The sequence below is a fragment of the Pristiophorus japonicus genome, chromosome 11 (assembly GCF_044704955.1).
Source record: "Pristiophorus japonicus isolate sPriJap1 chromosome 11, sPriJap1.hap1, whole genome shotgun sequence".
NCBI lineage: Eukaryota > Metazoa > Chordata > Chondrichthyes > Pristiophoridae > Pristiophorus > Pristiophorus japonicus.
Window position 1 is genome coordinate 122181465 of NC_091987.1, and position 26013 is coordinate 122207477.

At 42.5% G+C, this 26013-nt stretch overlaps 1 protein-coding gene across 2 annotated transcripts in view; it reads left to right on the forward strand.

The window, feature by feature from the left end:
- Nucleotides 1-26013, forward strand: part of sh3kbp1 (SH3-domain kinase binding protein 1) — a 380309-nt gene that overhangs the window by 92621 nt on the left and 261675 nt on the right. For both annotated transcript variants that reach the window (XM_070893971.1, XM_070893970.1), the window contains one exon: nucleotides 23113-23236. In XM_070893971.1, coding sequence (XP_070750072.1) covers nucleotides 23113-23236 — 124 coding nt within the window. The remainder of the gene's footprint in view (nucleotides 1-23112; nucleotides 23237-26013) is intronic.

The following is a 26013-nucleotide window of genomic DNA, read 5'->3' on the forward strand; positions in this document are numbered from 1 at the left end:
AAGATCACATAGATGAACTTCAACAGTTGTACATCCCTGTCTTGAGTAAAAATAAAACAGAAAAGGTGGCTCAACCGTGCTAACAAGGGAAATTAAGGAAGAGGCATTAAATTGGCCAGAAAAAGCAGCAAACCTGAGGACTGAGAGAAATGTAGAATTCAGCAGAGGAGGACAAAGAGTTTAATTAGGAGGGGGGAAATAGAGTATGAGAGGAAGCTTGCCGGGAACATAAAAACTGACTGCAAAAGCTTGTATAGATATGTTGAAGAAATACTTTGTGTCTTCCTTCGTGAAGACAGAACCAAATAACCTTCTGGAAATACTAGGGGACCGAGGGTCTAGTGAGAAGGAGGAACTGAAGGAAATCATTATTAGGCATGAAATTGTGTTAGGGAAATTGATGGGATTGAAGGCCGATAAATCCTCGGAGCCTGATAATCTGCATCCCAGAGTACTTAAGGAAGTGGCCCTAGAAATAGTGGATGCATTAGTGATCATTTCCAACAGTCTATCGACTCTGGATCAGTTCCTATGGATTGGAGGGTAGCTAATGTAACACTACTTTTTAAAAAAGGAGGGAGAGAGAAAACAGGTAATTATAGACCGATTAGCCTGACATCAGTAGTTGAGAAAATGTTGGAATCAATTATTAAAGGATGAAATAGCAGCGCATTTGGAAAGCAGTGACATGATCAGTCCAAGTCAGCATGGATTTATGAAAGGGAAATCATGCTTGACAAATGTTCTAGAATTTTTTGAGAATGTATCTAGTAGAGTGGACAAGGGAGAATCAGTGGATGTGGTGTATTTGGACTTTCAAAAGGCTTTTGACAAGGTCCCACACAAGAGATTGGTGTGCAAAATTAAAGCACATGGTTTTGGCGGTAATGTACTGACGTGGATAGCGAACTGGCTGGCAGACAGGGATAAACGGATCCTTTTCAGAATGGCAGGCAGTGACTAGTGGAGTGCCGTAGGGCTCAGTGCTGAGACCCCAGCTATTTCCAATATAGATTAATGATTTGGATGAATGAATTGAGTGTAATATCTCCAAGTTTGCAGATGACACTAAGCTGGATGGCGGTGTGAGGTATGAGGAGGACGCTAAGAGGCTGCGGGATGACTTGGATAGGTTAGGTGAGTGGGCAAATGCATGGCAGTATAATGTGGATAAATGTGAGGTTATCCACTTTGGTGGCAAAAACACGAAGGCAGAATATTATATGAATGGCGGCAGATTAGGAAAAGGGGAGGTGCAACGAGGCCTGGGTGTCATGGTACATCAGTCATTGAAAATTGGCATGCAGGTACAGCAGGTGGTGAAGAAGGCAAATGGTATGTTGGCCTTCATAGCTAGGGGATTTGAGTATAGGAGCAGGGGGGGTCTTACTGCAGTTGTACTGGCCCTTGGTGAGGCCTCACCTGGAATATTGTGTTCATTTTTCATCTCCTAATCTGAGGAAGGACGTTCTTGCTATTGAGAGAGTGCAGTGAAGGTTCACCAGACTGATTCTCGGGATGGCAGAACTGACATATGAGGAGAGACTGGATCGACTGGGCCTGCATTCACTGGAGTTTAGAAGGATGAGAGTGGATGTCATAGAAACACAAAATTCTGACGGGACTGGACAGGTTAGATACAGGAAGAATGCTCCCGATGTTGGGGAAGTCCAGAACCAGGGGACATAGTCTAAAGATAAGGGGTAAGCCATTTAGGACTGATGAGGAGAAACTTCTTCACTCAGAGTTGTTAACCTGTGGAATTCCCTACCGCAGAGAGTTGTTGATGCCAGTTCATTGGATATATTCAAGAGGGAGTTAGATATGGCCCTTATGGCCAAAGGGATCAAGGGGTATGGAGAGAAAGCAGGAAAGGGGTACTGAGGGAATGATCAGCCCTGATATTGAATTGTGGTGCAGGCTCGAAGTGCCGAATGGCCTACTCCTGCACCTATTTTCTATGTTTCTATGTTACATGAGATGGCAAGGCTGAGGAGGTGATGGTGAGTATCGGTTGGGGAGTTTATATCCGCCCCACTGATGACATCACATCTGCTCTGCTCAAAAAAAAAATAGAGCTGAATTTCCCTGGATTGTCTGCCACATGTGTTGGGGTGGACGATGCACTTAAAAATTGGTAGGTGCGCCCCGTTTTGGGCGGAGGGCAATTTTGACCCCACTGACTTTCTTGTCAGCCAATGCAGACACAATTCTACAAATGCGGGTGGTTAGCATTACATGCTGACTGTTGGCATGTATGCTGAAGTATTTCTATTTTTTTGTGCAGACCTTCGACTGTGTAACCCTTATGGCCCATTGCAGGATGTCTGAGAAGAAGGGGTCTGTTTATCCTATACTCAGAACTTCACCATAAAGGCTCCAACAGAATTGAAAATTTGCCTTGTGTAGAATTTTTGGCCAATATATTGTGCCAATAGACTATTATTAATATTAATACATTTGATAGTGAATCAAAATCTATTCCATCTTTTTAAAATACTCTGTTTTTCTTTGAAACAAACATAACGGATATAAACTAATATACATTCTGATTTCTAGTCCCTTTTTACTGTTGATAGCTTTCCTCTGCAAATGAATCTCTTCAGTAGCCATACTGTTGATATAGTTCTGGAGATGAGTATGGGATTGAAGTTGGGAGCAACTGTGTTTGGATTGAATGAAGGGAAGATGGATCAATTTCCACTTGCCTTGAAATGAATAGGTCATATCTGAAATATATTTGATTGCTGAAAGTAAAAGGAACATTTTCAGCTGAAAGTAAAGTTGCATTTTCAGCCCTAGAACTGCACTGTAATGCTGACAAACTGATGCTTAATACTCTCATCTGAAATTTCTCTCTGCAACTTCAGTTGAGGCAATAACTTGTTTGAAATAAATGGGTTGGCATTGAATTGTGGTGCAGGCTCGAAGTGCCGAATGGCCTACTCCTGCACCTATTTTCTATGTTTCTATGTTACATGAGATGGCAAGGCTGAGGAGGTGATGGTGAGTATCGGTTGGGGAGTTTATATCCGCCCCACTGATGACATCACATCTGCTCCGCTCCAGGTGTGTTTTCCTGGCGCCAGAGGTCAAATTCTTGGGGATAAAAATTGCTGCAGATGGCATCAGACCCACGGACTCAAAGACAGAGGCCATCAAGAATACACCCAGACCACAGAATGTGATGGAGCTGCGTTCGTTCCTGGGACTCAACTATTTTGGTAACTTTCTATCCAGGTTAAGCACTTTGCTGGAACTGTTGCACATGTTGCTACGTAAGGGTGACGACTGGATTTGGGGTAAATCTCAAGAGACAGCCCTTGAGAAAGCCAGAAACCTACTTTGTTCTAATAAGTTACTTGTACTGTGTGACCCATGTAAATGATTAATGCTAGCTTGTGATGCATCTTCGTACAGGGTCAGCTGTGTGTTACAGCAAACCACAGGCAAACTTCAACTGGTTGCATACGCATCTAGAAGTCTGTCTAAGGCTGAAAGAGGTGTTAGCATGTGTACATGTGGTTAAGAAAATGCACCAATACCTATGTGGACTTCGGTTTGAGCTTGAAACCGACCACAAACCGCTCATTTCGCTGTTTTCAGAAAGCAAAGGTATAAACACCAATGCTTCATCCCGCATCCAAAGATAGTCACTAACATTGTCCGCCTATGTCTATGTTATCCGCCACAGACCAGGCACGGGGAACTGTGCTGATGCCCTCAGTCGGCTACCATTGCCCACTACCGGAGTGGAAATGGCACAGCCTGCAGACTTGCTTCTGGTCATGGATGCTTTTGAGAGCGAGGGGTCATCTGTCACTGCTCGCCAGATCAGGACCTGGACCAGCCAGGATCCTGTGCTATCATTTGTAAAAAGTTGCGTCCTCAGTGGGAGCTGGTCGGCCGTTCCCGAGGAAATGCAAGATGAAATTAAGCCATTTCACTGACGCAAAGATGAAATGTCCATCCAGTTGGATTGTCTCTTATGGGTTAATCGTGTGATTTTGCCAAAAAAAGGCAGGGAAACGTTTATATGTGACCTACACAATACCCACCCAGGCATAATCGTAATGAAGGCTATAGCCAGGTCGCATGTTTGGTGGCCCGGCATTGACTCGGACTTGGAGTCATGCGTACACCAGTGCAACACGTGCTCATAAAATTGAGCAATGCACCAAGGGAGGCTCCATTGAGTCTGTGGTCATGGCCCTCCAAACCGTTGTCCAGGATCCACATAGATTTTGCTGGCTCCTTTCTCTGAAAGGTGTTTTTAGTTGGAGTGGACGCTTACTCTAAATGGATTGAATGTGTAATCATGTCATCTAGCACATCCACTGCCACCATTGAAAGTCTCCGGGCTATGTTTGCCACCTATGGCTTGCCCGACGTCCTTGTCAGTGACAATGGACCGTGTTTCACCAGCTCGGAATTCAAGGAGTTTATGACCCAAGCATTTCAGGTCTGCCCTGTTTAAGCCCGCATTCAACGGTCAAGTGGAACGGACAGTCCAAACTATCAAGCAGAGCTTGAAATGCGTGATGGAAGGCTCCTTGCAGACCCGCTTATCTTGGGTTCTGCTCAGCTACCAAACGTGACCTCATTCGCTCACTGGGGTTCCCCCTGCAGAATTGTTAATGAAGAGAGCACTCAGAACCAGGCTCTCCCTAGTCCATCTGGATCTAAATGATCATGTGGAAACCCGACGTCACCGGCAAAACATGTACCATGATCGCGCGGCTGTATCGCATGACATTGATGTTAACGACCCTGTGTCTGTCCTTAATTACGGTCATAGTCCTAAATGGATTGCTGGCACTGTCCTGGCCAAGGAGGGGAAGAGATTGTTTATAGTCAAACTATTGAATGGACAAACGTGCAGAAAGCATTTGGATCAGACAAAACTGCAGTTCACTGACAACCAGGAACAACCTGAAGAGGACATCACCATCATCGATCCACCAACACACACCCAACCAGCAATCGACTTCGCTGTCAATGAAGAGGATGAACCCACCATTCCCAACAGTCCTGTCAGACCAGCCATGCTGCAGTGCAGCAATGGTCCAACCAACTCACCCATGCCAGAGTTTGAACTCAGACGATCAACCAGGGAGCGTAGGGCCCCGGATCTTCTCAACTTGTAAAGACTTTGGGGGGTGTGATGTTATGTATGTAAACATTGCAACTGTGTAAGACTTGCCACCAGAGGGCGCAACTGTTGGAGGCCCAAGGCTCACTTGCACACCTCGTACAAGGGAGTACAAAGGTTGTCTGCCATGCTGCTTAGGCATTTCAGTTGTATTAAAGAGACTAAAGGTCACATCAGTTTTAGCTCACAGTACTCAGTCTTGTGGATTTCTTCCATACCTAACAGGAGCCATGTCATTTGAAAACCAGGAAAGAGGCTTAAGTGCTTGTAATTTGTTTTGCTTCAGTGTTTGGCAATGCTTCTCCATGGTGTTCCTTTAATGTGAATTTCACAACTCGTGTGACGTTTCTTTAAAAGAAAACGTAAATTCCTTTTCTTAATTCTATTTCATAGAAACATAGAAAATAGGTGCAGGAGTAGGCCATTCGGCCCTTCGAGCCTGTACCATCATTCAATATGATCATGGTTGATCATGCACTTCAGTATCCCATTCCTGCTTTCTCTCCATATCCCTTGATCCCTTTAGCCATAAGGGCCACATCAAGCTCCCTTTTGAATAGATCTAACGAACTGGCCTCAATAACCTTCTGTGGTAGAGAGTTCCACAGGTTCACAATTCTCTGAGTGACGAAGTTTCTCCTGATCTCGGTCCTAAATGGCTTACCCCTTATCCTTAGACTGTGACCCCTGGTTTGGGACTTCCCCAACATCGGGAACATTCTTCCTGCATCTAACCTGTCCAATACCATCAGAATTTTATATGTTTCTATGAGATCCCCTCTCATTCTTCTAAATTCCATTGAATATAAGCCTAGTCGATCCAGTCTTTCTTCATATGTCAGTCCTGTCATCCCGAGCATCAGTCTGGTGAACCTTCGCTGCACTCCCTCAATAACAAGAATGTCCTTCCTCATTGGGAGACCAAAACTGTGCACAATATTCAAGGTATGGCCTCACCAAGGCCCTGTACAACTGTACAAAAGCCCTCCCTGCTCCTATACTTAAATCCTCTTCCTATGAAGGCCAACATGCCATTTGCCTCCTTCTCACCGCCTGCTGTACCTGCATGCCAATTTTCAATGACTGATGTACCATGACACCCAGGTCTCGTTGCACCTCCCCTTTTACTAATCTGTCACCGTTCAGTTAATAATCTGCCTTCCTGTTTTTACCACCAAAGTGGATAACCTCACATATAACTACATTATACCGCATCTGCCATGTATTTGCCCACTCACCTAACCTGTCCAAGTCACCCTGCAGCCTCTTCGCATCCTCCTCACAGCTCACATTGCCACTGAGCTTAGTGCCATCTGCAAACTTGGAGATATTACATTCAATTCCTTCGTCTAAATCATTAATGTATACTGTAAACAGCTGGGTTCCCAGCACTGAACCTTGCGATACTCCATTAGTCACTGTCTGCCATTCTGAAAAGGACCTGTTTATTCCTACTTTTTGCTTCCTGTCTGCCAACCAGTTACTATTCATATCAATATATTACCCCTAATATCATGTGCTTTAATTTTGCACACTAATCTCTTGTGTCGGACCTTGTCAAAAGCCTTTTGAAAGTCTAAATACACCACATCCACTGGCCCCCCCCCCCCTTGTCCACTCTACTAGTTACATCCTCAAAAAATTCTAGAAGATTTGTCAAGCATTATTTCCCTTTCATAAATCCATGCTGACTTGGACCGATAAAATGCTTTCCAAATGCGCTGCTATTACATCTTTAATAATTGATTCCAACATTTTCCCGAACACCAATGTTAAGCTGACCGGTCTATAATTCCCTGTTTTCTCTCTCCCTCCTTTTTTAAAAAGTGTGGTTACATTAGCTACCCTCCAGTCCATAGGAACTGATCCAGAGTTGATAGAATGTTGGAAAATGATCCCCAATGCATCCACTATTTCTAGGGCCACTTTAAGTACTCTGGGATGCAGACAATGAGGCTCTGGGGATTTATCGGCCTTCAATCCCATCAATTTTCCTAACACAATTTGCTGACTAATAAGGATTTCCTTTAGTTCCGCCTTCTCGCTAGACCCTCGGTCCCCTAGTATTTTCGGAAGGTTATTTGTGTCTTCCTTAGTGAAGACAGAACCAAAGTATTTGTTCACTTGGTCTGCCATTTCTTTGTACCCCATTATACATTCACCTGATTCTGACAGTAAGAGACCCACATTTGTCTTCACTAATCTTTTTCTGTTCATGTATCTGTAGAAGCTTTTGCAGTCAGTTTTTATGTTCCCTGCAAGCTTACTCTGATATTCTATTTTCTCCCTCCTAATTAAACCCTTTGTCCTCCTCTGCTGAATTCTAAATTTCTCCCAGTCCTCAGGTTTGCTGCTTTTTTGGCTACTTTATATGCCTCTTCCTTGGATTTAACACTATCCCTAATTTCCCTTGTTAGCCACGGTTGAGCCACCTTCCCTGTTTTATTTTTACTCCAGACAGGGATGTACAATTGTCGTAGTTCATCCATGTGATCTTTACATGTCTGCTATTGCCTATCCACCGTCAACTCTTTAAGTATCATTCGCTAGTCTATCCTAGTCAATTCACGTCTCATACTGTCGAAGTTACCTTTCTTTAAGTTCAGGACTTTAGTCTTTGAATTAACTGTGTCACTCTCCATCTTTAATGAAGAATTCTACCATATTATGGTCACTCAACCCCAAGGGACCTCGCACAACAAGATTGCTAATTAATCCTTTCTCATTGCACAACACCCAGTCTTGGATGGCCAGCTCTCTAGTTGGTTCCTCGACATATTGGTCTAGAAAACCATCCATTATACACTCCAGGAAATCCTCCTCCACCGTATTGCTACCAATTTGTTTCGCCCAATCTATATGTAGATTAAAGTCACCCATGATAACTGCTGTACCTTTATTGCACGCATCTCTAATTTCCGTTGATGCCATCCCCAACCTCACTGATTGTTTGGTGGTCTGTACACAACTCCCATTAGCATTTTCTGCCCTTTGGTGTTCCGCAGCTCTACCTATACAGATTCCACCTCATCCACGCTGATGTCTATCCTTACTATTGCGTTAATCTCCTCTTTAACCAGCAACGGGAACATTCTTCCGGCACCCCACCTCCTTTTCCTTTCAGTCTATCTTTCCTGAATATTGAATACCCTTGGATGTTGAGTTCCTAGCCTTGGTCACCGTGGAGCCATGTCTCCGTAATCCCAGTTACATCATATCCATTAACAGCTATCTGCGCAGTTAATTCATCCACCTTATTACGAATGCTCCTCGCATTGAGACATGGAGCCTTCAGGCTTGTTTTTTTAACACTCTTTGTCCTTTTAGAATTATGTTGTAATGTGGCCCTTTTTGATTTTTGCCTTTGATTTTTCTGCCCTCCACTTCAACTTTTCTCCGTCATACCTTTTGCTTCTGCCCCCATTTTACTTCCTCTGTCTCCCTGCATAGGTTCCCATCCCCCTGCCCTATTAGTTTAAATCCTCCCCAACAGCACTAGCAAGCACTCCCCCTAGGGCATCGGTTCCAGTCCTGCCCAGGTGCAGACCGTCCAGTTTGTACTAGTCCCACCTCCCCCAGAACCGGTTCCAATGTCCCAGGAATTTGAATCCCTCCCTCTTGCACCATTCTTCAAGCCATGTATTCATCCTAACTATCCTGCTATTTCTACTCTGACTAGCACGTGGCACTGGTAGCAATCCTGAGATTACTACCTTTTTGAGGTCCTACTTTTTAATTTAACTCTTAGCTCCCTAAATTCAGCTTGTAGGACCTCATCCAGCTTTTTACTTATATCGTTGGTACCTATATGCACCATGACAAATGGCTGTTCACCCTCCCCGTCCAGAATGCCTTGCAGCCGCTCCGAGACATTCTTGACCCTTGCATCAGGGAGGCAACATACCATCTTGGAGTATCGTTTGCGGCCGCAGAAACTCCTATCTATTTCCCTTACAATAGAATCCCGTACCACGATAGCTCTCCTACTCTTTTTCCTGGCCTCCTGCGCAGCAGAGCCATCCATGGTGCCATGAACTTGGCTGCTGCTGCTGTCCCCTGATGAGCCATCTCCCCCAGCAGTACCCAAGATGGTATATCTGTTTTGGAGCGAGATGACCGCAGGGGACCCCTGCACTACCTTCTTTCCACTGCTCTTCCTGATGGTCACCCATTCCATATCTGCCTGTGCAACATTTACCTGCGGTGTGACCAACTCACTATTCACGACATCCTCAGCATCGTGGTTGCTCCAGAGTGAATCCATGCGCAGCTCCAGTGCCAGCCGCAATGCGGTCTGTCAGGAGCTGCAGCTGGATATACTTCCCGCACACATCGTAGTTCCAGTGTCCCTGATTTTCCACATAGCACAGGAGGAGCATGACACAGGTCTGGGCTCTCCTGCCATGACTTAACCCTTAATTTACTTAATTGGTAACAATGATAAGGTTTCTTACTGCTAAGAAAAAGATAAAGAAAAAGAAAACTACTTAGCACTCAACCAGCCAATCACTTCCCTCTTGGCTGTGACATCACATTTGGATTACTTTTTACTTCTTTCTTACTTTTGATCCTGCTGCAGCTAGCTGCTCCCCGGACTGCCGCTGGGCCTTTATAGGCTGCCACTGCTCCTCCTCTGGCCGCTGCTCCCCGACTGCCGCCGACACCGGACTACCGCTGGGCCTTTATAGGCCGCCGCTGCTCCTCCTACGGCCGCTGCTCCCCGACTGCCACTGACCCCGGACTACCAATGGTGTTTAGGTTTAACGGCTCTGCTAATATACTTGGGTCTAGATTAGAGCAGAGGTATGGAAAGGACGTTGACCGTTCATTGTCTGCCACAGTCAGGTTACAACCTGTAATCACTACAGTTCCCAACAATGTTTTCAGCTACTGACTACATCTCAATTTCCAGCTGCACATCTTCTTAACAAAATTAGCAGTGCAGTCATGCACCTAATCGCACAGACAGCTAGAAGCTATTAGTTAGCCAGACACTGAAGTTTTCTGTTTTTGTGCATGATATATTATCTCGGGAACATTTTTTTTCTAATTATTTTTTAACCACATGGAAATTTGTTCTCTTTCTCCTCCAAAACCCTCCCCAACAGTTGCAAATGCTGGGAAATTTACAGATAATATTGTTGTGATAATGCTGAATGTACAATGGGAAAGATTTAGGTAGAATGTAGAATGTATAGCCATCCTACCTTCCGAGTGTTAAATGATTCCTGCAGATGCAGATTTAACTGAGTAGGTTAGGATAATAGTCTCATTGAAAATTGTTTAATTACCTCTGGCATTACTCATGAACAAGAATATAATTTGTCTGTCCATCTAACTGCATCTCCACTTACTGCTCCTTCTCCAGTCTTTGTGTGTCTGCCTTTCTCTCTTCTCTCGTGCTTTGAAACATGAAGGCAGATTTGCCTATGCCTTTACCTGGCCGTATTGGATTACTTGTCTGCAGCGCATTGATGAAAATTGGGAGGAGCCAATGCCTGTAAGAGAAGCTGTCTGAGTTTCTTGACAGGCTCCCTTAAGGGTATGTGCTACTTTGTCTTGAAGAAAAAATAAATATCGAGGCAGAGGGGATTGGAGGGTGTGGGGCGGGGTGGAGGAAAGAGAGAGAGAGAGAGCGAGAGATGGAAAGATAGGCAGAGGCAAGATGCACAAGAGAGAAACAGCAGCCTAGAGATGATTGATAATTAAGAAAGACACCATATCCAACTGACGGTATGTAATTTTGGAAGATCTGTGTATGTAACAACCTATATGTATTTCAAAAGTCTTCTGAATAATGTAAATTTCCTGTAAGTATTGCACTTCCTATAACACTTTCTCCATCATGCTTTGTTGATAAAACTCCTGTTATAAAATGTCCTGCGATTCATCTTTCGTGTCACATACTTTCTTAATATTCCTCTCATTTTGTTCACTGTTTTGAGGAGAGATTTGGGCTTGGTAGAGCAGAGGGGTTGAATAGGACAGGACCTGGATAAATAGGGGAAAAGCAAGTTTAATATGAAGTGCACTAAAATATTTTTAAAAATAGAAATCTGAAAATAAAATTTAAATGAAATCGGGAAATAGGGTAAAAGGTAATGGGAAATGTAAGCAGAAAGGGTGTTCTTGTGGAATTAATTGGGATGTCATTGATCCGTGGTCTCTGTCTATAAGCTATCATAGCTACAGCAAACCAGAATCGTGCAAGGAAAATAAACAACCACAAAAGTTTCTTCAGTGTTGTTCCTCAAAAAATCCTGTGGGTCTAGGTAAGGGAGGATGTAAAGAGAACAGAGAGTATTCTGCCGATCCCGTATGTTCTCATGGCCACATAATGAAACTTTGGAGCCTAATGTTTATCCCATTTCTACGATTACTTGTCCTTTGCTGCAGAATATTTGATGGAGCTGATCTGAATGTTGGTTGATCAAAATCAATGGGCCTACTCTGGGGTTGCAATAGTATCTTGTCCTGAGAGGAGTTGTGACCTAACATAGTATCACCATGAGCCTGAAAACTTTTTGCAAAATGAAGATCTTCACTAAAAGTTAGCCAATATGTTGAAAAACGAGAGGGGGAAGAATGCTTTACAAAGAAACTGCTCCTTGTATCCTTTTTTCTTCCTTTAACTGAGCTACGTATGGAAACTTTACTTGTAGTCAGTTAATTCATATTCTAATGCAAGCCAACAAAGCAATAGATCTCCATATAACAATATTGGACAAATGCAAATGTTTTTGTCAGATAGCTAAGCAAGCTTGAATTGCTTTCTCTGGTTTCTCCACCTCCAACCTCAGAGTGAGAGAGAAAAAAGGAATGTTGTCTGCTAGCTGAGCTGACTATCTTTCCTTTATAAGCAGAAGATTAAAGCAAATCACGAGTAAAATGTTCCAGACAGTCAGCATTTAATAAGATAACTGTTCATGTTATCACTGATGTTTCTGTTAGAGTCCCGGAGCTGGAAGGCAGTAGGAGGCCTGAGCACTTCAGGCTCCATTGAAGGTCAAATTGATTCTGATTTTAGTCTCTTGTGTTGCGGAAGATGTCATACCGGGACAAAACTGGCTTTGTCTATTGAAATTAGGCAGCTATCATACCATTACTCATTTGAGTATTCAGAGGCAGTGATAGGAGATGAAAGCCAAGCCCACATATTGGGAAGGAGAGTCTTATTTAGGTTTGAAAAGCATGATTGATTTTGATGTAGAATACTGTTTTTATATAAATATAGGTACTTCAATTTACATTGGTATGCATTTTGTGTTGACTATAATTCCTTTTCTTACCCCAATGTTGATACTTCTGGGAAAAGGAACATGAATAAATATTTGAAGTGTAATTTAAGAATCTGTGTTACAAGAATAATTCTGCAATTGAATGTGAAACTAGTAATCATTTTGGTTGTTGATACTGAATTCTTAGCGGTGAATGAAAGACCGGTTCTCAGAGAGATAAAATGCTGTAGGAGGCAGAACTATGTCCTCCAAGTTTTGTGATGATTTGATGATTTGTTGCAAAGACTTCAAAGTACATCTGAAAGCAGTAAAACTGCAAACCATTCAATTCTCTGATACTGGTTGTAAAATCATGCCTTACTAACATGCAAGGATGCCTCAATAGCCTCATTAAAAAAAAATAGAAGTTAATGTGTAAAAAGAATCTCTGCAGTATCTTTAGTGCTGAGAGTATAGTTAGTGAAAAATGTAGGGAGAGGGTAAACTGGATATTGACAAATAGAGGGCAGGTTTCCTTCAGTGTGCTGTGTGTATAAATGGGTTTACAATCTTATTGCACAAGGTGCACAGAGGATATCGTCTCCCTGACTTAGTGTCTGAGCAGAGAATTCTACGCACCCCCCCCCACCCCCTGCCACTTCACTCCATAAATATCCTGCAGGTGGTTTTATCCACATCCAGTGGATGTTGAACTCGAAAGGACCAGGAAATTGGGCAGACCTCCCTTTTTCGTAAGTGAGTTACTATTTGCAAGATTTAAGTAGATTTCTTGAACTGGAAATGCAACTTTTCCATTCTCCAAGCCTGTTATGGGCTGGTTTACTTAATATTCCATGTACCCAACTTAAAAAATTAAGGTGCACCACCTTCATTGAAAAATATAATCTCCAGTTACTGTATATGTATACTTGTTTTTTTATGAAAAGATACAAAAACAGAGCTTGTATTAAAGGAAACTGTAGCGAAGCATGCAGATGCTGGCAGCTCCGAAAAGTAACTGCCTACTCTATCAAACTTCCCCCACATCAAGTGACCCTTAAATGACTCTTGGGTGGGATGAAGAGGATGGTCCAAACTCCCATTTTCTTAATAGTGGGTGAAAGGAGAAAGAGGAGGAAACAACCACATTCAAACAATAAAGAGGAAACATTTCCCTTCAGTCAAAGTTAACATCACCAACAAATAGAATTGGAAAAACAAAATACTCCAAAATGTGTGCTATACTTTGGATGGATCTTATTCTTCTGATCTCTTCCCTCCCATCCCCATTGGATGGCTTCAAGATGTAAAAAATATTTTCCCGCTAGATGGTTAGTTAATATGAAGAATATTAACTTTGTGGCACTAATTAGGAAACTTATTTTAATCATTAAGGAATTTTTCAGTTCACAGATTTTAAGCCTTCCTCCCATGAGCAGACTTTTGCATGCCTGAATAGCTGATGAACTTGAGTGTAGCAGTTTTTTTTAAACACGCCATCAACTTCCACATGTGCAATCATAAATATTTTACTAGTGAGAGTTTACATTTTTCTTGTACTTGAGTGCACTCCTCACAGTATTTATAGTTCCAGGTTTCACAACCACCGCCCCCCCGCCAATTTTCTCCTGTTTTCTCTTTATTGCTTACCTATAGTTCGATAGGCAGGGGCAGCATTCAGGTACCTTGCGTGAGATTAATGTTAGCAGGTTACTCGATCATTGGGAGTATCCAAGTTAAGCTCTGTCTTGTCCTTGCCTAATCATCAGATCCACTTTCTAGCAGAGGTCACTGGATAGTGATCACGAGTGGGAACCGTAAGAGATATCATGCCAGTTGAGATCAGAACTGAAGGTCTTGCTGATCTGAATGGCTCAGTATCACACTGGATGATGCATTCAACTCTCCAAGCTATGGGGATGCTTGCATTATAGGCTTTTACTCTGTTAAGAATGTTATTATTCTTTGTAGTAGGAATCCTCTCTGGAATCTATCCTTTTAAAAAATATATATATATTGAATTTTCTAGAAAACGTCTTTCTAATAACACTTTCCTGCAGTAATATGGAAAGTTGGTTCTTAATTTGCTGAATCTGTAATATTGATACTGAGATTAAATCATAAAATGGGAAGTCCAGGAAATCAAATTTTCAAGTTTTACAAATGAGCTCCAAATTTGATGTCCTTAATGAACTTAGAGTGACACAAAAAGTCTGATTGTAAAACAACACTAATCCATCGCTTTAAAAAAAACTATTTGCCTACCAGCAAAGAGGAGTTCCAACACAATGGTTACATTAACTACACTGCAGATTTACTTTAAATTATTCAGCCATTTTACCATGGTCTGTTTTTCTTGAGCTCCTGAAGTACTCCCCCTGATGATGGAATTTATTTAAATTGTGCCGGTGTATTGTTTTTTTCTCTATTCTTGCCAGAGGATTTCCTCTCTACGTGTCTTTGATGGATTGCACATCCTCCTCTGTGGTGCAAGTCCTCTGATCCTATAAAAGGTTACAAAGGATAGAAACATTGGGCCCAAGTTTCCACACGATAAAAAACGGGCGCCCCTCCGAGCTGGGCGCCCGTTTTTCGCGCCTAAAACGGCGCCTAAAAAAAAAACTCGCAATTCTGGAGTGTTCTGCAGTTCCTTGTCTGCCTGGCGCGGCGCCCAGGGGGGCGGAGCCTACACTCGCGCCGATTTTGTAAGTGGGAGGGGGTGGGTACTATTTAAATTAGTTTTTTTCCTGCCGGCAACGCTGCACGTGCGCGTTGGAGCGTTCGCGCACGCGCAGTGTGAAAAAAACATTGGCACTCGGTCATTTTTGTAGTTCTTTGTAGCTGTTTAATTTTTGAACATTTTTTAATAAAAGCACATTGCCATCAGCACATCAGCACTTGCAGCCTTCTCACTGTCTCCTTCCCCCCCCTCCCCGCGGGAACAAAACGGCTGTTCCCTTCCCCCCCTCTCCTCCGCGGGAACGAACGCCTGCAGCATTCTCCGTGCCTGAAGCACTTTCACACAGGTAGGAAGATGGTTTATTTAATCTTTTCTTTGCTTATAAATGTTTATTCAGGTTGGATTTATTTGTATAATATTTGTAGAAGTATAAATAAGGATTTATTGTCGAATTTAATGAGTTCCCTTCCCCCCCCCCTCCCCCTCATCTCGTTCCGGACGCCTAATTTGTAACCTGCGCCTGATTTTTTAATGTGTAGAACAGGTTTTTTCAGTTCTACAAAAATCTTCACTTTCTCCATTCTAACTTAGTTTGGAGTACGTTTTCACTGTGGAAACTTTGAAATCAGGCGTCAGTGGCCGGACACGCCCACTTTTGAAGAAAAAATTCTGTTCCAAAGTAGAACTGTTCTACCTGAGTAGAACTGCAGAAAAAAAAATGTGGAGAATTGCGATTTCTAAGATAGTCCGTTCTCCACCAGTTGCTCCTAAAAATCAGGCGCAAATCATGTGGAAACTTGGGCCCATTGAATTAAGATTGGAGAGCTCCAGTTGAAGAGGTAACACATTCACAATGCTATAACTAATTTGGTCAATATTTCAGTTTTCTGGAAAATATTTTGAGTTCTAGTTGAGGATTGAAGGTTCACCAGATTCTGTAACCTTTCAGGCTAATTCTTTTGCGTATAGCAATTGTTTCTTCTACATTTTGCAATAAGTGCCCTTGCATCAAGCTGTACTTGATGGAATGAAGCTCTGTATAATATTTGATTTAATTCCTTTCAACTGAAAAATATTTGCCTTAGTCATACTTGGCAGATTTAATTGGCAAATAATAAGTTTTCCATTATTATGTGCTATGTAGAAAATATGAATTTGGATGCTATAAAATGTTATGAAGCAGTTTATTATTGTATTAAAGAACAGAAAATGCCACAAATACAAAGCAAGGAGTCAGAAAAAGAAAGGTGGGTGATATTTTGAGTAGTATCTTTCATCAGAGCTGGCAGTAAGAGACCACTTCTTAATGTTTGCCTTTAGGGAGAAATAAATGACAACATCTTGCCTCCTCTTAACATTTGACCCAGATGAATCTGACTGACATTGCGAGCTCTCATTATGGGGTATTGTAAGAACCTATGTACAGTCACTCTGCGATTGAGCATCTTGGTGCTATGCTACTGGATCAACCTGACTTCATTCCTCAGATTAATGACACAAGTGGTGTCAGCCGTGGCTCAGTGTTTCTGATTCAAAAAGTTGTGGGTTCAAGCCCCACTACAGAGACTTGAGCACATAATCTCGGCTGACACTTCAGTGGCGTACTGAGGGAGTGCTGCACTGTTGGAGGGTCTTTCAGCTGAGATGTTCAACCGAGTCCCGTCTTCTCTCTTGGGTTGTTGTAAAAGATCCTTTGGCTCTATGAAGAAAAAATATAGGTGGAATGTATCCTGGCACAACAACTACAACATTCACAGTGGCAAAGTTGGTAGCTCAGATCTTTTGGACTGAAGAAGTTAGTGGTAACTCATAGGAGTTAAATTAAAAAGCAGGACCTCAAAGGTAGTAATCTCAGGATTGCTACTAGTGCCACTTGCTAGTCAGAGTAGGAATTGAAGGATAGCTAAGAGGAGTGGTGCAGGAGGGAAGGATTCAAATTCCTGGGACATTGGAATCGGCTCTGGGGGAGGTGGAACCAGTACAAACCGGACAGTCTGCACCTGGGCAGGACTGGAATCAATGTCCTCGGGGGAGTGTTTGCTAGTGCTGTTGGGGAGGGGTTAAACTAATATGGCAGGGGAATGGGAACCTATGCAGGAAGACAGATCGAAGTAAAATGGGGGCAGAAGCAAAAGATAGAAAGAAGAAAAGTAAAAGTGGAGGGCAGAGAAACCCAAGGCAAAAATCAAAAAGGGCCACATTACAGCAAAAGTCTAAAGGGACAGAGTGTGTTAAAAAGACAAGCCTGAAGGCTCTGTGCCTCAATGCGAGGAGTATTCGTAATAAGATGGACAAATTAACTGCACAGGCAGCTATTAACGAATATGATATAATTGGGATTGCAGAGACATGGCTCCAGGGTGACCAAGGCTGGGAACTCAACATCCAGGGGTATTCAACATTTAGGAAGGATAGACAGAAAGGAAAAGGAGGTGGGGTAGCGTTGCTGGTTAGAGAAGAAATGAACGCAATAGTAATGAAGGACATTAGCGTGGATGATGTGAAATCTGTATGGGTAGAACTGCGGAATACCAAAGGACAGAAAACGCTAGTGGGAGTTGTGTATAGACCACCAAACAGTAGTAGGGAGGTTGGGGACAGCATCAAACAAGAAATTCGGGATGCATGCAATAAGGTACAGCAGTTATCATGGGCGACTTTAATTTACACACAGATTGGGCTAACCAAACTGGTAGCAGTATGGTGGAGGAGGATTTCCTGGAGTGTATTAGGGATGGTTTTCGAGACCAGTATGTCGAGGAACCAACTAGAGGGCTGGCCATCCTAGACTGGGTGATGTGTAATGAGAAAGGACTAATTAGCAATCTTGTTGTGCGAGGCCCCTTGCGGAAGAGTGACCATACCATGGTAGAATTCTTTATTAAGATGGAGAGTGACACGGTTAATTCAGACTAGGGTCCTGAACTTAAGGAAAGGTAACTTTGATGGTATGAGACGTGAATTGGCTAGAATAGATTGGCGAATGATACTTAAAAGGTTGATGGTGGATAGGCAATGGCAAATATTTAAAGAGCACATGGATGAACTTCAACAATTGTATATCCCTGTCTGGAGTGAAAATAAAGCGGGGAAGGTGGCTCAACCATGGCTAACAAGGGAAATTAGAGATAGTGTTAAATCCAAGGAAGAGGCATATAAATTGACCAGAAAAAGCAGCAAACCTGAGGACTGAGAAATTTAGAATTCAGCAGAGGAGGACAAAGGGTTTAATTAGGAGGGGGAAAATAGAGTATGAGGAAGCTTGCTGGGAACGTAAAAACTGCAAAAGCTTCTATAGATATGTGAAGAGAAAAAGATCAGTGAAGACAAACGTAGGTCCCTTGCAGTCAGAATCAGGTGAATTTATAATGGGGAACAAAGAAATAGTAGACCATTGAGCAAATACTTTGGTTCTATCTTCACGAATGAAGACACAAATAACCTTCCGAAAATACTAGGGGACCGAGGGTAGTGAGAAGGAGGAACTAAAGGAAATCCTTATTAGTCAGGAAATTGTGTTAGGGAAATTGATGCGATTGAAGGCCGATAAATCCCCAGGGCCTTATAGTCTGCATCCCAGAGTACTTAAGGAAGTGGCTCTAGAAATAGTGGATACATGGGTGATCATTTTCCCAACAGTCTATCGACTCTGGATCAGTTCCTATAGACTGGAGAGTAGCTAATGCAACATCACTTTTTAAAACAGGAGGGAGAGAGAAAACGGGTAATTATAGACCGATTAGCCTGACATCAGTAGTGGGGAAAATGTTGGAATCAATTATTAACGATGAAACAGGAGCACATTTGGAAAGCAGTGACCAGTTCGGTCCAAGTCAGCATGAATTTATGAAAGGGAAATCATGTTTGACAAATGTTCTGGAATTTTTTGAGGATGTATCTAGTCGAGTGGACAAGGGAGAACCAGTGGATGTGGTGTATTTAGACTTTCAAATGGCTTTTGACAAGGTCCCACACAAGGGATTGGTGTGCAAGATTAAAGCACATGGTATTGGGGATAATGTATTGACGTGGATAGAGAACTGGTTGGCAGACAGGAAGCAGAGAGTCGGGATAAATGGGTCCTTTTCAGAATGGCAGGAAGTGATTAGTGGGGTGCCGCAGGGCTCAGTGCTGGGACCCCAGCTATTTATAATATATGTCAATGATTTAATTGACGTATATGACGGAATTGAAAGTGATATCTCCAAGTTTGCAGATGACACTAAGCTGGGTGGCGCTGTGAGGAGGATGCTAAGAGGCTGCAGGGTGACTTGGACAGGTTGGGTGAGTGGGCAAATGCATGGCAGATGCAGTATAATGTGAATTAATGTGAATTTTGGTGGCAAAAACACGAAGGCAGAATATTATCTGAATGGCGGCAGATTAGGAGAAGGGGAGGTGCAACGAGACCTGGGTGTCATGGTACATCAGTCATTGAAGGTTGGCATGCAGGTGCAGCAGGCAGTGAAGAAGGCAAATGGCATATTGACCTTCATAGCTAGGGGATTTGAGTATAGGAGCAGGGAAGTCTAGCTGCAGCTGTACAGGGCCTTGGTGAGGCCTCACCTGGAAAATTGTGTTCAATTTTGGTCTCCTAATCTGAGGAAGGACGTTGTTGCTATTGATGGAGTGCAGTGAAGGTTTACCAGACTGATTCCCGGGATGGCAGGACTGACATATGAGGAGAGACTGGATCCACTGGGCCTTTATTCACTGGAGTTTAGAAGAATGAGAGGGGATCTCATAGAAACATATAAAATTCTGACGGGACTGGACAGATTAGATGCAGGAAGAATGTTCCCGATGTTGGGGGCGTCCAGAACCAGCTGTCACAGTCTAAGGATAAGGGGTAAGCCATTTAGGACCGAGATGAGGAGAAACTTCTTCACTCAGAGAGTTGTTAACCTATGGAATTCTCTTCCGCAGAGAGTTGTTGATGCCAGTTCGTTAGATATGGCCTTTACGGCTAAAGGGATCAAGGGTTATGGAGAGAAAGCAGGAAAAGGGTACTGAGGTGAATGATCAGCCATGATCTTATTGAATGGTGGTGCAGGCTCGAAGGACTGATTTGCCTACTCCTGCACCTATTTTCTATGTTTCTATGAGGAACAATTGCAGTCTGCTGCACAACAGCATGAAGCACTGGTCTGTGCCCTGGCCTCCCTGCATACTGATATAGATGGTTTAGCATTGATCCCATGGAGCAAATTAATTGTGGTGGGGGATAGTTTATTTTGGGAACTGGGAGAATCTTTTATTTTTGATAGCAAAGTCAGCAGAATGTGCATGCTATGCGTGCTATGTCTTGCATTACAATGAAAAGCAAGATTCCTTTGAAAAGCGTCCCTCCCCGCCTCCAAACAAACGAGAAGTTGTAGCCAAACCAAAAATCACAGGCTTTTCATGGCTGTTGTCTCCTAGAGTCCTTCGCTTTTAAACAATATCTGTACCAAGATTCTCTCGCTAGAAATCCTTCTAAAGAGCTTGTGGTGCCCCAGGTATTACATCTGTACCTTGCTAGATATTCCTGTTCCCGCCTGTGATCTGCGTCATTCAGGAATTCAAAGCCCTACAGGATGGTGAGACTGTCATGGGGGTTTCCATCTTCATTTCGTAATCACAATTTTGACATTCCGCCTAGTGATTGTGGGACCCAATGATAACGATGGTATTGTCTGTTACAATAGAGAATAGGCATCTGTATCCGTGAAAATAGTTCATGTAGATCAACAGGTTTCTACATGAGGCTTTTGTAGATCAATTCTGTACTAGATCGTAAAAGCCTAAACTGATTCTTGATGCAGGAGAAATTGAAAATGTTCACACTGCCATAGATTATCCATACGTGTCCATAAGATAGTTAGTTACCAGATACCTCAAAGAAGCATACTTCCATGCCATTAATATTGGAATGCCAATGGAAGTTTCTCGGGTTCAAATTCAAGGAGCCACGTTATCTGTACAAAACTGTACCATTTCGTCCTTTCACCAACACCTCGGATTTTTACAGAGTACTTGTCTCGAGTTCCTGAAAGTCCTGTCTGTATATCACTATGTAGGCGATATGCCTCATGTGAGGCCCAGCTGTGCAGTAGTTCCCCTAGGATTGGGGGGATAGGATTCTTAGTCCATTGCCTGGCAGGAGCTTTTCTTGCCTTCAGATTGGTTAACTGCAGTCCGATCTGATGACTCCTTTTAGAGTATGTGACTGCATCATTTTTAGTTAGTGAACTGCCAGCCCTAATGTAGCTGATTCTGTATCTTGACAGGTTTAATTAAAGTTGTTTCCTGGTTTTGTTTCGGTCAGGAAATGGTCCCATCATTTTAGCCACCGACACACAAGCCAGAATTTTGGATGCTGTTTCCTACTACATAGATGACTGAACAATTTAGAAAGTCTTGACAGATATTTATTTCCTTTGGTGCAAAAATCCATGGCAAAACAGTGACTAAGCAGCAAATAGGCAAACTGAAGATTGAATGTATTTTGCACTGCTACTGTTTTATAGGGAAGAGGCCCATGTGGAGAATTCTCACACGTTTAATAAACCTTGTCTAGATTTAACTGCAGTACACAACACCATGGCAGATCAATTCTTACAGGTAGCATAATGGCTTAGCTACAGGGACCTTCTCCATGTTGTCTGTGGATTTGATATGTTTCTGGTGAGTGGAGGATGCAGGAAAATAATTGCTTGATAGGATTATCTTGATTCTTCAAGTCCATGATACCACCCATTCAACTCTGTTAAATTGGTAGTTAGTTTAACTTCGGATCAAAACTAACTCGCACAAAGTTGCAGTACTTGGGAGTGGGGTGGGGTGGAGGGTGGAGAGAAATTTATATGACACTGGAGTAAGAAATCCTGTGCAGTACTGTGTACTTGCAGTGACACTACTAATATTTGCAGTGTCGTGATGACGTTTTCATTTTTGTAGTTGGCTCATTACTACTCCTAGAATCTATGCTGTTAGGTTCTACTTCTATGGTCTGTGGAGGGTGAAAATCATTCATAGAATTAGGAAGAACCTACCAGGTATATAATTTTTTTTAAAAAGGCTTGTACAGCACCTTTCACATCGTCAGGACTTCACAAATGCATCACAGCCAATCAATTAAGTGTAATCATTTTTTTTAATAGGCAAATGCAGCAGCTAATTTGTGTATAGGTCCTGCAACAGCAACAAGATGTATAACCATTTAATCTGTTTTGGTGGTAATGATTAATAGATGAGTGTTGGCCAGAACACCAAGAATTTTTTGCTCTTCCAAAAAAAAATGCCATGAGGACTTTTAACGTTCATCTGAACAGGCGATTGGGCCTTAGTCTAACATCTCCTCTCAAGGATGCAATCTTCGCTAGTGCAGCACTCCCTCAGTACTGCATTGAAGTATTAGTCTGGATCGTGTGCTCAAGTCTCCGGAGTGGGGCTTGAGCATACAACCTTCTGACTTGGAGAAGAATGTTACAAGTGAGCCAAGGTAACACTATTAATGTTTTTGGGTCACTTGATTGAATTTTATAGGGGGATTATTATGGGTAGTGAAGGGGGAGAAAGAAGTGAAGACTGGTGTGTACCTTCTAAATATTGGTGTTAAAACTGTAGAAGTGTTTATGGTCTTGTCATTGGCTTGACTTGTCTCACTGGAGGAGTATGTTATGGAATAAAACTAAAGAACATTGAGAAATCTGTTGCAAAATTACTGTTTGGAACTTGTTTGGGTATTGAGACGCTAAAAACGAAAAGATTTGAATAACATTTTCAGAATTGTCCCATTAGCTATAGATGGCCAGCATCAACTTCCTGGTGTTTGGAAATATCAAACACTAATATTGTTTATCAAATTAGGCTGAAATTGCTATATGCTCGGAAACAAAAAAAAGACAAATTTCTTCCAGCTGGATCCTTTACTAAAAGCTTATCATTACAGAAGAGTTGCTTGAGCAAGAGTGTTTGTTTAAAGGAGTACTCAATTTATTATCGTAGTTACAGCCATTTTCACCGAGTAACAGCTAATGCAATACAAATATAAATTACTTTCTTTTTGTTGTTTCTTATAGGAAAAAAAGAAAGATGTGAAGAAAGAAAGCCAACCCATGAAACCTACAGAGATGCTTGGAGATGAGTGCTCCAATGGCAGCGTGGTGTCTTCAAACGATACGACTCTTAAAAGTCCGAGAAAAGGTAAATCTGCGATACACATAAGACGTAATTATTTTCCACATGCGAGTTCAAGAAAAAAATTGGATGATTAGCTGAATAAACGTATTTAAACATGCAATGCTACAAATTGCTTTCATAGTGATAGTTGCTGCAGAATTCACTTTGAATGAAAAACCACATGCTGTGCAATGAACTGTGTTGGTATTGAGAATGGTAATGGTGTCCTTCAATCTGTTGCATTAATGTCATAGCATTTTATAATTGAGAAATAAGAAAAAAACAGGAATGTTGGAAATCTGAAATAAAACCAGAACACATTGTGAATCATCATATCATATCATAGGCAGTTCCTCGAACGAGAATGACTTTCTTTCACGAGAGTTCACGGATGTTTCAATGAAGGACCCAATGTTCCAGTCCCGAATTCCAGTTGAGGGGGTGGAAGATGCCTGTGCGTGAATTTTTTTAACGTGTGGTGACCGTTGCAAATCAACCACCACACGGGCTTGACAGAGCTAGGCAAGGATTAATCAGGACAACTGGAGACCTGTTCTGCTGCACGGACCTAGTGCGCGCACACATCGCAGTGTGGGGACCGTCCTGCCCCGGGCCCTCGGCTCTTCTAGGTCTTGTACCCTCATTCGCCGCACTTCCGCCACGATGTTCCAGTACCCGGCGCTCCAACTCTATTTATAGCCCCGACCTGTGGTGGTGGTCTCACGCAAGTCGGGGCGGTCACGATGTTCCAGGGCCCGGCGCTGCAGCTCTATTAATAGCCCCGACCTGCGGTGGTGGTCTCACACAGGTCAGGGTGGCCCACTATGTTCCACTGTGAATACATCGTGGATGAATCAGCATCTGAAAGAGAAAGACCTGCCTTTCTGGTGGGATCAGTTTCAGTAATCTTCTGTTGCTTTTAGGGTTGTATCCTGATTTTCTGAATCACCCTAGCCGTCTTTTTTTTATGACATCAGGAGCTGCTGCAGAGTTGCAGCTGCAGTGGTGGCAGTTACACTTGGGTGGGGGGGGGGGTGTAAATATCTCTAATGCTTCCAAATGAAGTACAGATGGTGCTTAGAAAAATTGAAAGAGAACAACATGGCATTAAATTGTGAAACTGAATCTATTGCACAATGTAATACTCTCGTATCTGGAAAAATATTTTCGCTTAAACATTTTCTTCTGATTGCTGCAAACTTGTGCTGGCCATTATTCCATACCATTACATGCTTGACTATCTCATGTCATATCCTTGAAACATACCCATCTAAAAAAAAAACATGTCCTTCTAAGAAAAACATTTCAAATACCCTCAAACGCTTCAGGCTGTACTTTGATCAGAAAAAAAGTCAACACGCGTATGAATGGACCAGCGTGCAAAGCATTACAAAATAGCAGATGGAGTATAATGTTGGAAAATGTGAGGTTATGCACTTTGGCAGAAAAAAATCGAAGAGCAAGTTATTATTTAAATGGAGAAAAATTGCAAAGTGCTGCAGTACAGCAGGACCTGAGGGTCCTGGTGCATGAAACACACAAGGTTAGTATGCAGGAACAGCAAGTGATCAGGAAGGCCAATGGAATCTTGGATTTTATTGCAAAGGGGATGGAGTATAAATGCAGGGAAGTCTTGCTACAGTTATACAGGATATTGGTAAGGCCACACCTGGAATACTGTGAACTGTTTTGTTTTCCATATTTAAGAAAGGATATAGTTGCTTTGGAGACAGTTCAGAGAAGGTTCACTAGGTTGATTCTGAAGATGAGGGGGTTGACTTATGAGGAAAGGTTGAGTAGGTTGGGCCTCTACTTATTGGAATTCAGAAGAATGAGAAGTGATCTTATCGAAATGTATAAGATTATGAGGGGGCTTGACAAGGTGGATGCAGAGAGGATGTTTCCACTGATAGGAGAGACTAGAACTAGGGGGCATACGCTTAGAATAAGGGGCCTCCCATTTAAAACTGAGATGAGGAGGAATTTCTTCTGTTGGAGGGTTATAAATTTGTGGAATTCGCTGCCTCAGAGAGCTGTGGAAGCTGGGTCATTGAATAAATTTAAGACTGAGATAGACAGTTTCTTAACTGATAAGGGAATAAGGGGTTATGGGGAGCAGGCTGGAAAGTGGAGCTGAGTCCATGATCAGATCAGCCATGATCGTATTAAATGGTGGAGCAGGCTCGAGGCCTACTCCTGCTCCTATTTCTTATGTTCTTATCTTATCTTCTTATGTTAAACGAATCCCCACTGAAACGGTGAATTGGGGCTGATAAACGATCATACTTGTGAAGGCTGCTCTAGAATTACAAGAGCCAGCCGCATGTGTGCAATAAGCCTTACTCTATGTCAATATGGCAGGGGGATGGGAATCTACACAGGGAGGCAAAGGGAAGCAAAAAAGGGACAGAAGCAAGAGATAGGAAGGAGAAAAACAAGAGTGGAGGGCAGAGAAATCAAGGGCAAAAATAAAAAAGGGCCACATTATAACATAATTTTAAAAAAACAAAGAGTGTTTAAAAAAAACAAGCCTGAAGGCTCAGAGTCTCAATGCGAGGAGCATTCGTAATAAGGTGGATGAATTAACTGCGCAGATAGCTGTTAACGGATATTATGTAATTGGAATTACAGAGACATGGCTCCAGGGTAACCAAGGCTGGGAACTCAACACCCAGGGATATTCAATATTCAATATTCAGGAAGGAAAAGGAGGTGGGGTACCGTCACTGGTTAAAGAGGAGATTAACGCAATAGTAAGGAAGGACATTAGCTTGGATGATGTGGAATCTGTATGGGTAGAG